This window comes from Xiphophorus couchianus, chromosome 23 (genome assembly GCF_001444195.1).
Source record: "Xiphophorus couchianus chromosome 23, X_couchianus-1.0, whole genome shotgun sequence".
NCBI lineage: Eukaryota > Metazoa > Chordata > Actinopteri > Cyprinodontiformes > Poeciliidae > Xiphophorus > Xiphophorus couchianus.
The window spans coordinates 10,688,789-10,706,862 of NC_040250.1; the positions used below are offsets into that span (position 1 = coordinate 10,688,789).

General features: G+C 34.7%; 1 protein-coding gene across 1 annotated transcript in view; it reads right to left on the reverse strand.

Moving 5' to 3' along the window:
- The window catches only part of gfra4b (GDNF family receptor alpha 4b), a 48,972-nt gene that overhangs the window by 11,670 nt on the left and 19,228 nt on the right, over positions 1 to 18,074 (reverse strand). The window contains exons 2-3 of the mRNA XM_028008056.1: positions 471 to 746; positions 199 to 279 (exon numbers count right to left, since the gene is read on the reverse strand). Coding sequence (XP_027863857.1) covers positions 199 to 279; positions 471 to 746 — 357 coding nt within the window. The remainder of the gene's footprint in view (positions 1 to 198; positions 280 to 470; positions 747 to 18,074) is intronic.

Here is an 18,074-nt window from a genome sequence, read left to right on the forward strand (position 1 = left end):
AAACAAATAACTTTGATTTTGGAAGTTATACAAATATTTAGACATTTTCTTACATGACTGCAAGAGATCTCTGTTTGTCTTAGGCATGTTTCCAGGGAAGTCAGTGGATTATGTGCCTTATTCCCACAACAAAATATCTTTGAAGGATGAAATGCTATAAACAACAGGGGGAAAGGTAATAAGAGGAAGCTAGCTAACCTGCTGTAATAGAAGCCAAGCGAACATAATCATAATCCCTCTGCACTGTCTCGTAGGGATAACTCTCCACAAGGTTGAGTCCTGAAAGAATAACAGATGGCCTAAATTAATGATCAGAGAATGAAGCAAAAAGGTAGAAAATAAATATGTTTATATTTAGTCACTGAAAGATCCCAAAGGATGAATTCATAAATTAATCATTTATAACTTGGTCAGTCACTGTGTCTTTGATTTATTAAAACATTCTTTCTAAAATGAAAAAAATTACAGACCATGAATGATGGACTGATGAAGACTCCAGTAGATGCTGAGGCAGTTCTTTTCCTTCTTCATCCCTCGTTTGCACTGGCAGCCGCGTAATGGGCTGGACAGGAGGGCGGACACTGCGTTGGCACACTGGCTTCTGGCACCGGGGCCCAGCTTCATGCTGCCGTTGCCGGCCACACACTGCCGCAGAGTACGTAGGCGCGGACTACAAGTCTCATCACTGGAGCACGAGTCTCCAGCCACCAAACAGTCAGTTCCAGCCAGTAAAACGTCTAGCAGAGCTGTTTCAGAGGAAAAGAAATCATAGCAGAGAGCAAATGGATTAGGATATTTGAGGTCCAAAGTAAAACAATAAGATTAACTTAGGAAGATGAAAACAGAAAATGTGAAAAGCCTTTTAAGGGATCAAATATGATCCCTTTCTATGGAGATGCTGAACAATTTGTTAAATAAGCCACCAGCTTATTGTGAAAATGAGCAAATCTTGCAGTGATTATGCCACTGCTCTCATACAACATGCAGAAAATGTAATGTGTGCTGCTCATCTTTAAAAGCTGGAATATATTAGAGATTTTAAACTTTGTGGAGCACTGAATCACCACATCCTATTGGCTTTAGGTCAACAACAAAAAAAATCCTGCAGTACTGGTGTGATGATTCATTTTTATACAAGAACAGTAAATTATATATTCTTAACACGTGTCTTATAAAATTACTGGTTTTATCCACCTTTTTTCATGCAATTTCAAAAAACTTTAACATTGGCAAAACTTGAATATACTATTCTCTTTGATTTAATTGCATTATGCACTAACAGAGAGTAATTTATCCATAATTATTCTGAAAAAAATGTCCATTTGGCTTTTTAAGGACTAAACTTACAGACAAAATGAATGGATTTGTTATGTCTTTGAAATTATCCAAAGTGGACTTGTATAAGAAATAATAATTTTTGTATCATTCATTTATTTTATTTAAGTTTCACTGTATCATCTTCATTTGAGGCTAGGAGCAAAAGGGTTAATTCTTAGGCAAGGTCTTTAGTAGAAATATTACTACTAAATGTTTCTACTAAATGCACATTTACATGCACATGGAATAATCTGAGTGAGAAGAGTGGTGACTCCGATGTATAGTTTTTATTTCCTATATAGGGTATGTTTGGGCAGCTATAGTCTTTTACTAATCAAATAAGAGAAATGAATAATGGCTTTGAACAACAGTTCAAAGAGAGACATACAGTTCTTTGTTGGTCTTTAAAGGCCTTTAAAGTTTAAAGACCCTCTCCACTAATCTCTCTTTAATGAGGTGCACTATTGATTCCTGAAAACTTCATCAGTTTATTTATTTGTTTGTTTAATTTTAGGTATGTCTTAATGGTATCCTGGGTATCAGATAGGTCCTGATCAAGGCATTTTATAAATGACTCAAGTATAAGGAGGCTGGCTCTGTCTCCTGATACCTGCTCATGTACAATCTGCCAAGCTGGATTTGGGACAATGTGGTACCCTGTGTTGAAAGACTCTTTTGTGCATGCAAACAAAATTGATAGTTAGAAACACATCAACTTCAAGGTGTTACATGCCTTGTTTACATGGAAGTTGACTTTTTCCAAAATGAGTATTCTAGTTGTCTTTTGTAAAAAAATCTTTTTAAAAAGTTACTTATACGGAAGAAAAAAACTTTACCTATACAAGACAATAAGCCCATAATATTTTGGTACATATGCCAGGCCTGTATGTGGCAATGCAATGCAGAGACTGAAAAATACTAAATTCAAAGATGACATGGAGCATTTATTTTCAGCTTTCTGCTGTTTGACTTTTCAAACTCCTTTTCAAAGGGATAACAGTATTTACATAAAAATCCAAGCATGTATGCACTGCAGCATGCATACAAAACAACAAAAACATTTTTGGGGCTCCCAAAACCTTGCAGCCCTTGTGTTCCTGCGTCTCTATGCCCTTTCTAAAATCTGGTTCAGCCATCTGTGAATTTACTTCAGCTGCCCCCCTAGCAACCAATGATGTCTACCTTTATTTTAACGTAGTACCAGGAAAATGTAACTGTAATATACGAACATGACCTAAAACAGAGGAAATGAATTTAAAGTGTCATGTACAAATATTTAATACAAAAGACAAAAGTAACTAAGTTATTGCTGAGTTTAAAATAAAATTTGGCATTTGTGTTTACAGAAAAGCATTGTTTACTATTTAGCAGCTCATTAAAGGTAGATATATTTAGATTTATGACTTTACTATATGACTCCTTTAAATTTGTTATGATATTAATAATTCAGATGTCTGGTCTGTTTCTTGCAGTCAGCATAGCTCAACACAGAGACAATTAGCCACCACAGCTTTAAGGGTAAGCATTAATGCATTGAGTAAAATACTTTCATTAAAATTTGATCATTTCCAAAATCTACATAAATCCTCCAAACTGATATAATGTTATTTATTAATAAAAATAAGTAAAACAAGAAAAAAAAAAAAACAAGTTTCAGAACAAGTCAAAAAACCTGCAAAAAGACATAAAAAATGTCAATACCATTAAAATAATAAACACACACAAATAAACTACTTCTTGCCAAGAAGAAGCTCTAACAGTAAAGATTGTGCACATCAAGGGAAAATTAGATTACTATTACATCACAGTAAAATATCTTTGAATAATTTTAATAAAGTTTGATGTAAGCGTGTCTTGCATGACACAGGTCAAAGAAAAACCTTAATTAAGTGAAATATATTCAAATAATAGTGGCATTTATATAAAAAAAATTAACATCCTGTGGTGCATTTGTAACTTTATCAGGCATTTATAACTTTATCAAGTTATAACCAGTTGTACTGGTTATAACTGGGTTCTGTAAGACATAGCAATATATCACACAATAGCTTGCCATATATCCATCACTCAGGTGCCAACAAGTTGAAAATTACTAGCAAGATCACTGTATGTCTGAAACTTTTGCAAAACATACAGATGAGATTTAAATCTCCTGAGTGCAACTGTTACCAATCCTTCATCATGGAGGTTTGCATAAATACATGTAGAATGCCTTTATATCTTTTTTCCTTGTGATTAATAGTGAGTTATTTAGTTCAAAGAGCAAGAAATAATTTTTCACTACTAAAGTTATTTTGGATAATTGGAACCTCACACTTTTTAATTTGCAGTACATTTTTACAATTTCAAATCTCCTGAATTTTCTTGCATCGAGTTTCATTTATTGTTAAGGTTGATGGTCAGACATTTCTCTCCTGATTAAGAATATGAGGAGGCGTTTAAAGTGTCTGTTAGACTTGGTGAATTCTCGCTGTGACTTTGTTTTGTTTTAATCTATTTTGAGTAGTTTTGGTTCTGTCACTTAGACCCCAGCTTTCCACACTTGTCTTCATTATTTTTTGTAGCTCCACAGTCAAAAAAGTAATATTCCACTTATTCAAATAAGGCATTAATTGACTGTACTGTTAATTATTAACCAGAAAGGTACAAATTAAGCTGACTTTATTTATTGTTACTACTACTAAAATGTCCAACTATCCAATAAGCAGATCCTGTGTCAAGATTACTGGTGCTGAAGAAATGCAGCTTTGTGCATTACCCACACTCCTGCAATTCTAAAAATAATTCTCATAACATATTCCTAGGCATGATCTATCTAAAGCTGAGCAAATATTGAAATTTCATGTTATATTTTTGTTTACTTGAGATATTATATTTTTGCTTACCATGTCCTTGTATAAAGATTTGTGTTTCACACAAATCTTCCCCAAGATTACACTGTGGTTATTTCCACGGAGACATTCCTCTACTTACATTGCCTTGGATAAAAAAATCACCTCCTTTGAATATGTTCACATTTTGTCAAGCTACAGCTCCAAATATCAAGTATTTGTATTTTATGTGATAGACCTACACAAAGTAGCCCATAATTGGGAGGTCAAAGCAAAAGGTAACATACTTTTTAAAATGTTTTTTACAAATAATAATCCAAAAGTATAGCATACATTTGTACTCAGCTCCATTTATTCTGATACCCCTAAATAAAATTTGTGAAACTTAGGAAAGAAACGTCTGTGCAGAGATGTGACCAAAATGCTAAATGTAGAAGGAAACCAACAATGCATGGAGGTGGCAGTATCATACTGTGGGCTTGTTGCTCTTCAGTGAGGATGTAGAAGCTGATCAGAGTTGAACATGGATGGAAGGAGTTAAATTTAAACCTCTGAACAAAATCCAGTTGAAGCTGCAAAGCACTTTTGACTGACACAAGGACTCACCTTGCAGCACGAGGATTTAGATTATAGCATATTCTTGTGTTAAATTGGCCAAGACTTAATTTAATTGAGAATCTTCTAGCGCCTGATGTGTTTTGTAGAATGGGCAAACAGTTCAGTCTCTGAATGTGAAGCAACACACCCTAAAACATTTTCAGATTTGACGTCAATAAAGGATGAATACAGTGGGGGAGGGATTGTTGGTATTTAAGCACAGAATACTTTTTAGATTTGAATTAACAAAAAATCCTAAAACTGTGTATCATTTTTCTTAGATTTTATAATCATGCACTACCTATCATGTAAGTCTGAATTAAATACATTTCTAGTTTATGGGTGTAATGGGAGGAACAAATAATTGGACCTTTACCTAAACCACAGGGGTGTTTTGAGTCAGTGATAACATAGGGTAATTTAGCATATCCAATCCTGACAGAGAAGGAACCTATGCAAACTCGAAGGCCAGACGGTCGGATGAAAATCCATGACTGAAATCAAAGATCCTTCTTGTCTGGCTATACGTGTGTCACTTTGTGTTGCCTGGGCAGATGCTGCTATCAGCACCATACATCATGAATGCAAATTAGTTCCTTGATTTGACATTTCCAATAAGATCGTCTCAATCTACCAGTGGGCTTAGCCTATTAACTGTGTCAGTAATCGCTGTGTTCTACGGTTCAGTAAGTCGTCAGTCTACCTGCCACATAAATTACTGCAGGATTAGCTGATCAGTTACCCCTATGCACCAACTTAATGATCCACTTCACCACAGATATTGTCGAATGGTTCCTGATGAAGTCAGCTGGAATAGTACCTTCATGCACTCTTTGCCTACACAGATGTTAAGTTGTGGATAAAAATTGGGTTTATTGGTGCATATGGTATTTTTCTTTTTGTGCATTAATTTGTTATTTAATGGGAATAAATGGATCAAAGCAGACAGACACATTAACTGGTTATAGCTCCTTAGTTCAAGGTCTTATGGATACTTAATATGTTATTGCATCATGATGTGGAAAAATTACAATTAGGTCACACCTGCTAGTTGTATTGCTATATGTTTATTCTAAGCTCTGTATATTCCCATCAAGTTAAAGCTGTTTGGGTTACATGCACAAGGTTGGACGTTGTTTTTCTCCAGCTGCATGGGAACCAGTCTGATTCCCATGCTTTGGATCCCTTATCCCTTTGTACAAAACTCATGTGTTGGCTCTGCCTGGCAGAGCTTTCCGTTTCAGACTTGCTTCATTATTGACTGTCCTGTGAGCTCTCTGTGTTGTGCACAATTCATGAATAAACCTGATTGAAGGATTTTACCTGAACAGTGCTTGGAAATAGGTTTTTTCCACGACACATCACCTTATAGGTAAACAGTTTCCCACATCAGGAATGTTTAACTGATTTGTACTCTTAAGTCAGTGTGATAAAGCTCACAAATCACACAATTTGTGATTTATTGCTAAATAAATATTTTATTTCATATTAGATACACATTTAAAGACAATTATGTTAAACTACATATATATATGTCATTTAAATGTGTGTGTGGAAAGTTTTTCCCAATGATGAAATCTATTTAAATGTAATGCAGTGTTAGCTAAAAGACAACAGGTTGGATGTGTGTGTTATCCACAGTGTTTGAGATAAGTGAATGTGTTTATTTGAACATATTGCAAGGTATTAACAATATTTCTTACTTAAATTATAAAATATTGTCAGTATTTTTTTTATCTGGTAAATGTAGATCTTTAGCAGAAAGCAACTATTTATTTATTTCAAAATTAGTTTGAGGTTGCCTCGAGCATCAGACTGACAACAGACCACAATGCAGCATGTTGTTGAAAGCATTTAAAAAAATAATTAGGGTAAATATTTCCATCTAAAATACTTTTATGGTGTGTTTGTGGTGAAGAAATAAAGACTGCAGCATAGTCAGCTTTAATAGTCTGCAGAGCTCTGAAACTAGATTCTACATCTGCTACTATGATCCAACACTAAAAACATGTCAGAGGCAAAAAGATTTACATGTGTTGTGCATTACATGATCCTGGAGTGGATGAAACACAATCTGTTTGTTTGAAATAATTAAGTTATTAAAGTTTTGTGGTTTAACCAACTCCCTGTTCCTCATTAAAAAGATTAGCAAAACAATGCAAACAACTGTATTTGTTACATTTTTCTGTTTGCTCTGTACTCCTCACCCGAATTCATACAAAATAATTGCATAATTTTTGATGCAATTATTACTTCAAACTACAATGAAAGATTTTCAGCATTTTAAATATTTCTTAGTACAATTTTATGTGATATACAAACACAAATTAGCTCTTTACTGGTAGTGGAATTGAAATGATGCAGTGATGAAGTTATTTGGTGTGTGTGTGTGTGTGTGTGTGTGTGTGTGTGTGTGTGTGTGTGTGTGTGTGTGTGTGTGTCCTGTGAAGGCATGTGAAGTTCATGGGGTATGAATAACTACAAGGTACTGTATGTAGAAGCATTTTGCTTTTAAGATGCATAATTCCTAATAACCAAAATGTAGCTTCCTTTGCAAAGACATATTGCTCCTGTTCTCTGTGTAGGACAATATTGCGTTTTTCTACAGCATAAATAAGCAGCTTTACAGATCAAAGTAAAGCAGATTGGGCTTGGTGAAATCTAGATCTAGCAATGTCAGCTCTACTCTTTCAACAAACATCAAACAAATAGACGACCCAGATATCCTCTCCAATTTAACTCCAAGGTGTTTAAAAAGAAAAGCATTTGCACTTTCAGCAGAATATAAGGTAATACAGCTTTTAAAAAAAGTTAGCTTTAATTCCTCCTCAACAGTATCTTATATAGAGGTACAATGTTCTCTGTAACACAAACAAATAAATTATTTAAATCAAGCTTCTGACAAAACCAACTGTCAATATGTAAATTGAAATATACAAATATTATGAGCTCTAATGTAGACTTGAGGTTTAATCCTAATGTATTTTAACCCACCACTCCCCGATATATTTTATGTGTGCAAAGAGGAGAAAATAAAATATTAAAACAAACTATTTAAACCACAGGGACAGGATGTCAGAGGAATGACCAGTAGAACTAATGAAGTAAATGAGACACAGCATTAGCAACCTGAGGGATTTAATGTCATATTGTATCCTGAAGAAGACTGACTGGTTTAAATGGATGATTAAGGAAGTCAGCTAACACTCAGGGCTGTCCAAGATGATGTGTCAAATACTGTCCTACTCTGACTGCTTCAATCCAAATTGTAATTTCTGCTTTTCTTTGTGTTTCCATTGATTACCCAAAATTAAAACTTCAGCTTCATTAGCCATCAGACATTTATGATTATTTGTTTGTACATTTGGATCATTTCACATATTTATTAAATGCGCATGAGAACAGTGAGTCTGTCCTTTCCTGCTCTTTTCTAATGGATTGTTAGATTTTACTTCAAAGGCAAATTACACACCTCATCTCAATGACATAAAGCATCAATTGTATTTCAAAATGAAAGAATAGGAGACAGTGGGACAACAGCTATAGTTCATAAAGAAAGAAGCTCCCATTTCAATTCTACAATTCAACTTCAGTTTGCTTCTTGTTATATTTGTTTAACTATCTTATTAGTTATCAACATTCTCATTCTTTTATTTATCTTTCGCAATAAATATGTATTATTTCATACTTCATGTGATTATTTTTTACTAATGCTTTAGAAAAAGTGTTTTTATTGCTAAGCTGTAAGACTTGCTTGTTTTTGATTACCATTGAGATTGGTTGAGCAAGAATTACATTAAAAGTCAATTGAAGAGCCTGGAAATTATTACAAATTATAATACTGCCATCACTGTTTTCACAATGAATGAATCACTGTTTTCACAATGAATGAATCACTGTTTTCACAATGAATGAATCACTGTTTTCACAATGAATGAATCACTGTTTTCACAGCATTCTTCCAATTATTTATAATTAAACACAACATTTAACACAAAAACCTGGTTTTCATGTTAGAAATGTAAAATATTCTATTAGGTTTTTCTATATTTTTACTGAAAGATATATCCCATCACTAAAATCTCTACCAGTAAATAAATAAAAATCTTGTTTCCGATTTTGGTAGGAATGATTAATTAAATGCTTCTCAAAGTTTGCTACAAACCCTTTTGGTTTTCTGTCTTTTAAGTATTTTCATATGTACTTGTCAATCTATTTTGGCCTCACTTTCTCCTAGTAACAGTGATGAAGGTACACCAAGCACCTTGTAATTAAACTGTGAATAAGCTGAGGTGTGTTGCACTTTCAAACCAGTAATGTCACAGTTATGTAGTACCCAGTTCTCAGCAGTTTGTTCAGAAGCGCACCCGTACATGCGCCCCATGTTGGAGACAGTGACCGATGTGCAGTAAATCTCTTAAAAGGCCTTTACTTTTCTAAGATGTTACAGGTCTCCAAGGTGGCATCAAATCCTAGATAGTAACAACGCTGATAACCATCTCCCATTTTCACCCAAGACCAGCTTTTCAGAAATATGTGGCTATTTAACAGAGGCGTTCACTCAGAGGAGTTGGAGACAGAAAAGAAGACGTTTTAACTCTCACTGAATCACTATCACTTATCTAAAAATGGCCTTTAAACAGGATTATTTGAGCACACAGAGTATCTGCTGGGAATTCAGCATTCCTGAATTGAGCACTTCAGAGCTCTGAGGAAAAAACAAGGCAAATCATAATTTTTAAAAGATCTTAACCTCATGTAAAAAAGTTGGTTTTACATAAAAACCAGGGCATAATAACTTTTTAAACTGCTTTGTACTTTTTAAGTAAAACAATTTTATAATACTGGGCCCATATTTTTGCCTTAACCAGTCTTTGAGAGCCAGTCTCCTGCAACATTTATTTAAAATAAATGTTGCTCGTTATCAGGCCTCTGCAGAACTGGATGACATGCTGAAAAGAGAATTCAAAAGTTGCAGGAAAGTAGCTTGCAAGGACTGCATTTTGGCCTCCAGTCCTTATTTCATTTTATGGATTTTGTCCCAAAAAATTAAATAAATCTTCACAACTATGAGAGTTATATTGTGCAGTCCAGATGTCAGTGGAAAGCTAAGATATGTGAGTTTTGTAATTGAGTTTTGGTTTATTTTGGTATTTCACAGGTGTTTATTTTTTGCTCCATTGTTTCCTATTTGTTCTTTCAGCTCCCTCTCCAATATCCTCAGGTCAGCTTCAAATACTTGCTTTCCCTCACACCCTTCTGTCAGTGAACCCTTTTTATAATAAATCACCAGCTCCTTGTTCAATGATAAACTCAACCATTTTAATATCTCTACTGATAACATCTTTTTTATTTTCCTTCCCATCAGGCTGTTTCTTTGTGACGTATTGAATTTTGAATTCTCTTTTTGAAGTAAAGTTTTTTCTTCTATCTGCCTCCTCCCTGCATTTCATGATCGTGAGATTTTTACTGAGGTGTGAGTGTGAAGAAATATATAACTGATAAAGAGAAATGTCTTGGAATACAAAAGACATAAAAAAAATCCTTCTTCCTATAAAAATGCTAAACTGAGAATGAAAACCATCTTTGAACTGCAGGATATCAGCGCTATAAATGTAGAAATTGGTAAAGAAATATCTGATGACAAATTGCAAATTTAGAAGCTAAAAAGGGAACCTGATTAGTATTACAGATTTTTAGCAAAGGTTTTGTTCAGGTGGAACTGCCAAAAGTATTTTTTTTTAAATCCATGTAAATTTCCCTAAAAGTGAAGACTCCACAAACATTTAAAGTTATAGGAGACAACTTTACTGAAAGCATTTCAGCTTGTGGCATTCAAGTTGTGTCAGAAATGGTTTGAATTTATGTAAATTACCCAAAGGTTCTTGGTTTTTATTTACTGTATGAACGTTTCCCCATTTTTGGGCTTAATTATCATTTGAGTTGCTTTAAATGTAGTCAGAGGCTTTTGTATTGACAAAAATGTTTACTTTCTGACAACTATTCTTTGCAGCATGGACACGGTTCATGCTGTGCTCTTTCTCCTTTCTCACATTATTCATCTGTAAATCAAAAATTCGCTAACCCAGATCCAGACTGCAAAAACAAAGAAACATGCAAATTGATCCACAAACTCAAAAAGCTGTTGTGTGAACAGAAAGAATCAAAAACAAAAGATTATATCTGAATGAGACAAAGACCGTGGTTGGTATTCATGACTTGCTCTGCTGCTTCAGGTGAGGATCTGTGCCACTTCGATCCAAAGATCCAATGCTGTAAAACAGATTGATAGCTGTGAAGGTACCTTAGCATTAGAGTTTGTTTGGCCTCTTTGAGGTATGACTTGACTATTAACAGCTTGTTTGCTTTAGCCTTTAGGAAACTAGAGTGTGGTTTAATCTCTAAAAGTGAACATTTTAGCAGTGAAGAATTTGCTTCAGGCAAAGTTAGTTCTAAAACATTTATTTTTTAAAAACTCTACAGCATTTTAAGGTATGGGTTCTATCAGTGTAAGTCATATTGAATCATATCATTGAAACAATGTCACTGCTACATAGGAAATATGAAGGCTTATGTTACTGTTAAACTGTTGCAGAAAGATTATGTCATCTGATCAAATCTAATCACAGTGATTTTCTCCTGCCAAAGCGTTTCCCATGTTTTACAGCCGTCCATGTTTTAATTTGCTCTGACTGAGAAGGACTGGGGCGGTGTGGTGGCTTGTGAAAGTATTTATACCCATTTAATTTGGTTTACATTGTATTATGGTACAACAACAATAATGTTACAGGCATTGCAGTACATAATTGTAAATTGAGTGGAAAATTATTCAGTATATTATTAAGTTGTGTGTGTTTTTTTTTTTACAATTGAAGAGCTGAAAAATGTTGTGTGCATTTGTATTCAATCCCCCTGAATCAAAAATTTGTGGAGCCTTTTTAAAGCAGTGGACATGCATGTTTATTGAGCTAAGTCTCTAGCAGCTGCACACACCTGGAGACCATTTTTTATTTGCATACTAGTTCAAACTCAGTCAGATTAGATTGAAAATGTCTGGAAAGAGCAATTTTCCTGCATTGTCACCTCAATTGGTTTTAGGTCTGGACTTTGACTGGTCCATTAGCAACACATGAACATGTCTTGACCTAAACCATTCTATTGTTGCCTTGACTGTAGGTCTCTGGTTATTGTTTTGCTGGAAGGTGAACCTCCACCCTAATGTTAAATCTTTCACAACCATCTTGCAGGTTTTAATCCAATGTTACCCTGTAGTAGGCGCCACCAAATTTCTCATCAATACTGGCCAGGGTTTTATGCAATGTTAGTTTCTGACCATATGTAGCATGTAGAGAAAACAGTCAGATGCTGGCTCCTCCATAACTTGTAGCAAACATTAAGTAGTACTTCTTTCAACATTTCTAAATAAAGGGGATTGAGTGAGGGTCACTTTTCAGATTTTATATTTTTACCTTTACCTGCCAATTCAATAGCATACATTCCTTCATGTTTGTTTATGTTAGAAAATCTAAAAAAAAAAAAAAAAAAAACAATATCAGTACGTAGTGACTCACATATAATCAGAACCAGTTGAATAAGGGAATCATGGCATTTCACTTGCAACCATGTTTAGATGAGGGCAAAGAGTAAATATGCTGTATAGTAATATTAGTGAATTGAAGCTAAGTAATGATAACAGTTCTTAGTTTAATGTCAGTAGTTATATTAAATGTATATTACATTATTAAGCATGTTCAGCAAGTTTTATAAAGAATATCACTTTTCAGACCTCTTAACATGATGCTGGAGTAAATATGTTTTTCATGTTGCTTCTCAAACTGACTGGATATCAACATTTTGTTTAATTTCTGTTATCCAAATTTGAACTAACATATAAAGTTACTTGGATGATCTGTCAGGAGAATTGTTACTGAAAACGAAAATGTAACAAAAAATTATTTTAAAAGAAGAATTTCTTTTTTGGCACAGCCTCTTTCAAATTGAAGTTATTTCTAAGATATGTCATGGCACAGAGTGTCCTAACAACTTAAAGAGAAAAGCTATCATAAAATACACTAATATATTTGCTGTTATAGTGATGACAATGGCAAAAAAATGACTTTCTAATAAATACTAACACATTTGTTTGAAGTGTGGTAACTGCAATTATCCAGAAGTGAAAAAAGTAATTAAATTCAGACTCTGTCAGTTTTCTTTTCATTTGTCAGTGCAGACTTTGGGATGTGTTCCCTTATAGAGGGGTTTATTTTGCTTTCCCAACAAACTGTTGTTAAATACACTTCAATTTAAGCATCAGAAAAGTTTCTTGAAAACATAATCAAAGATTTTTGCATCTTTTTTATGCAAAATGAGTTCTTAGAAGCTTTTACCACCCCCCATCTTTGTCCAATATTTCTGAATCCCCTGAGGCTGAATTTCAGAAAGTAAAATCGTATCACCACCAACATGCTGACACGAACAGAACTACTGGCATAAAGCCTGTTATCTCTAGATGAGTCAAATGAAAGGCTAGAGGACAAAGACTCTGTGGGAATATGCTGACTTCACTGGAGATCTTAATTAAAGGCAGAATGGTACCTAGGAGAGATTATTCATATTTCGATGCAATTGTAATGTTACCCAGTATGAGATATGATATTTTTATCTAAGGAGGGGAAGAGAGAAGAAAACCTGAACCCAAAGTAGGACAGAGAGAAATGGATGCCTGCTGAGAACAATTAAGACCAAACTGAGGGAGGTTTAGGGTAATCTTTAGATTCTGTCCACAGCTAAACAGCAATAAGTGAATGTCTCCACTCTTATTTCCTTCTTCGAACAGCAAATGTATGTTTTAATGAAACTGAATCTGAGTTCATTATAAAGTTATAAATAGACCTTGCTAATAGTTGTGAATTCTTAAACCTAATTTTCTGCAGAGGAGACCTTTTGGTTCAAAACCAAACGAGAAGCTTTAAGAATTTATGTGTAGGTCTTAGGGCCACCTTGTTACCAGTAATGAGGCAAGAAATTATGAAAGGACTCTTTTGATATGCAAAGTATTTTTGATCAGATCCTCTCTGAAAAGTTAAACACTATTAATTTTCTTAGATCTCCTCTGTAAAATATAGGCTGTGATTACTGAAAGGCAAAACTGAAGGAGTAAAAGTGTGTGTGCTTGTGTATTTTTTCCCAGAATTGTGACACTGGGTACCTCATCTTGTTAACTAATCTATATGTGAATCATTGGAATTATACGGAGAGAATCATTCATCACTTTATTCTTCCAGGGTTGAAGTATTGCCTGTCTGAAGCACAGAGCAGGACTTATGCCTGCCAGCAAGTGCATGCAAAAAAATGGATCTTATCAATTAACGTGAGCAAAATGCAGCACTGGAGACAGCACTAATCTGATTCGTAATATATGTCACACTACAAGACGGCTGCCAATTAAATTTTGGCTTAACAACAAGATCAGAGAGTTTCATAAACAGCCAGTAGCTAGATAAATGTCTGTATTAATTAGTTCTCAGTGCTACTAGATTCTCTCTACTGGGTTTCACAGGAATAGATGAAACAACTAGAGACTTCTTAAGTTAAAATGATGTCAGCACAGGTACAAATAAAACTCAGAAACAGAAATTCTTGATATTCTCATGTCACTTCTATCATACAATTTCTTGTTTTTTTCCCTACATTTTACTTTTTGATAAGATGTGTCAAGTTTTATTGTCCTCAGTATAAGTTGCTAATTCTCAAAAGTCAGTAAAGGAGAAGCAAAAAACAAACTGAAAGAGTGGGGTAATGTTTAAGGTCACTTTAACACTTCTTCAAGGTGACCCAAGACCTAGTAGACATGAATAATGTCAATGTTTAATCTCTCTACTACATCCCAGTACTACCATAACCTATACTGTATTCATCTATACAGCAGTATGCATAATTTATGACATTTAGTGGTAAGAGTCAAAGTGCATAAGAAACACAAATGATAAAGCAACTATAAGGTTAATTTTCTGCTACAAGTCAATCAATTGACTCTTCATTGCATCTGTAAAGCGGTTCAACAAAGTCTTTTATGTCTTGTATGTCAGGCAAGAGAAGATTGCCTTCTGATGCCATCATAAAATTACAACATGTTACATAATGCTGTGTTTTGGTCACTATGTCATAATCAGTTTAGTTCAATGCCTTGTTGGATGTCCAGTGCAGATCTGTTGTCATAAAGAGAAATTACCCAATTAGCAGAATTCACACTAATGATGACAGAAAATTTCAAAGAGTGAGGAGGATTTTTCAAATGCAGCTATGAAATAGAATATACATTTCCTCCATTGTCCCGCAATGGGGACATTTCTGCTTTGGTTTCAAACTTAGTTTTAGTTTGTAGCATAATTTGGAGCATCTCATTGAGCTTCATTTCTATAATTAAGCTGCATGTATCCATCTCTATGTGTGTATACTACAACAGGTTGGCAAGCACTGCCTACATGTCTCCATCATTCCATCCCAGACTCCATCATCCCATCCCAGACTTATCCCAGGGTGTTTGTGTTTTCAGGATACACAGAACATAAAAGGCAGCCTATCAGCAATGTTACACTATATGTGCATAAATAATTAATCTTATTGATCAGTTAAGATCAATCTATATAAGCTTACCAGAAAAGGGATACATTTATTTTATTTTATTTGCAAAATAAAACATTTTATAAAGTCTGTCTTCACAGTAAAAAGGTAATAAGTAAATATACAGTCAATACATCAAGTTTCCTGAAAAAGAAAAATTCTTACCAGCTCAAGAAAATACAAATAAAGTCAGTAATCATTTCCTATGTGTTTAGCGGTCTTCTTAAACCATAACTAACCCCCAAATTAAGTTTCTTTTTTTTTTTTTGCTCAGGACGGGCTCCAGTTCACCTCCACTGTTTTCAATGTAAAAAGAAAAGTTGCTGGATTTGTTGCTAGTGGCTTTTTCAAAAAAATAAAGAGGGGTTTGAAAAGCCGCTTAGCATAGTGACAAAGTGGATAAGTTGGCAACAGTGTATTTTTCATCCTAACCACAGCCCCTCTCAAAGCCATCGATCACCTACTATTCCCCTCAGTGTTTCTTTGAATCACCCACTTTTTGGGGATTTTTTCAAAATTTGTCAAGGGTGTCAGTTACACCTTAAGTTTATTTTTATATATTTGTGTTTTATAGCACTTTGCAAAAGTGCTATAACACTTATTTATCATTGTTACTGTTAAGTAGCAGACAGTCACATTTTGGCTCAGCTTTCTCTTCACAATGTGAAGTACAAAGTACAATGTTTGCATCGCTATAGACCGCACACCAATCCGCCAATCTAGCGCAAACTCCTCCAGGAACAAATCGACATATTGCCTTTGTTCTATAATATGTTTAAGATAATAGCAATATGGTATATTTTACTTTTTAGTTTATTTGTTATAATATTTGTTAGTGATAAGGAAATGTTATTCTCTGAAATTAGGGGCTACTGGTTTAATCTGTGCATCACACAACTGTTACATGCTGGGTTTTTTTGTTTGTTTTGTTTGGGGGTTTTTTACAGCCCAGCCGCAGATTATATCACAGACTGATTTTGAGACTATGTTTTACTTACTGTATATCTACAATACAAAACACCAGGAACTCTGTTTAAGAAAGCATGAATTATTATTCACCTAAAGCCCACATTATGATGACAGGATGTGAAAAATGGGTCAGCATGACCCATTATTATAGACTCTGGAGCTGAGGACTCAATCATGCAAGCCCATGGGGAAGACAAGGAGATCTGCAATAGCTCAGCAACACAGCTTAAATGAAAGCCTGCAGAAGGATGTGAGACAACAAAAGGCATAGCCTAGAGATCTGAAAAGACATAAACCTTCAGTGAACACACAAGCTTAAGATGGTACAAAACCATCGCTGGCTACTCTAAGGACCTTTTTCATCCTATGCCTCACACGTCTATATCCTACTTATTATTATTATTATTATTATTATTATTATTATTATATAATTATTGTTATTATTAATAGTATTAATATTCATTGAGAAATGAAAGTTCTTTCTAGAACATACTTGGGAAAGCTTCTTTAAAGTTGCTATCCTTGGGCGTGCCATGGTGGCGTAGGGGTTAGCGCGACCCATATTTGGAGGCCTTGAGTCCTCGACGCGGCCGTCGCGGGTTCGACTCCCGGACCCGACGATATTTGCCGCATGTCTTCCCCCCTCTCCTTCCCTGTTTCCTGTCAGCCTACTGTCGTATAAGGGACACTAGAGCCCACAAAAGACCCCCTGGAGGGGTAAAAAAAAGTTGCTATCCTTACAATACCTTTTGAGATCTTTTAAATAACCTGAACTAAGATGCAACAGCTACAGAAATACAACACAAGAAACTATTGTACCCATTTTTATATCTGCTGTTTCACAAAATTTAAAATGAGAATCAAATGTTTTTTTTTTTTATTGTAATTTTAAGTTAACATTTTTAATAGATTAATATTCTGGCCGCTAGCGTGAAAAATATACCCAGAGAATGACAGAAACAGTCATCCATTGTTCGAACAAAAATTGTGTTCTTGCTTCAGGAGCAAAATCACTTTGTATGAGATGATTAGAAATTTCTTTTTCAGCCACTTCAATTCAACTTCCACTTGCAGTAAACCATCCATCCATCCATCCATCCATCCATTTTCTGTTCACCCTTTGACCCTAATGGGGTCGGGAGGGTTGCTGGTGCCCATCTCCAGCTACGTTCCAGGCGGGAGGCGGGGTACGCCCTGGACAGGTCGCCAGTCTGTCGCAGGGCGTAAACCATAACAACAGTCTAAATAATTTTAGCTTTGAAATTCCTAGTAATGCTGTCAAACAGACCGTCTGAATTGTAGCTTGCAGGGCCAATCAGCAACCAAAGCGGAAGGATAATTAAACAAGTGACTTCCAGGAGTATGAACAAGCAGTGCATGAGAAAAACAGCAAAATTAATAAAACAAAAAAGTGGCATCTCTAAAAGACTGGTGATCCAATAATCCACATCTTTTAAATTAATACATTTTCTGAAGTGTCATAATCATTAACTGAAATTTGAGAGATGACATATAATTTATTTCTTTTATATTAAATCTTTTATCTATTTGCAAGAAATTGTATGACCAAAACTTTAATAGAATCTCTAACAAAAGCTGCAAAGCCACAATCGGATGAGACAGATTCTCTTTATTTTCTTACAGAATGTGAAAGCAGGTCTATATGGTCATGTACTTCAGTGAAAAAAGTTTTATCATCTTTCATCATCATTTGAAAACTATATTTTATAACTACTC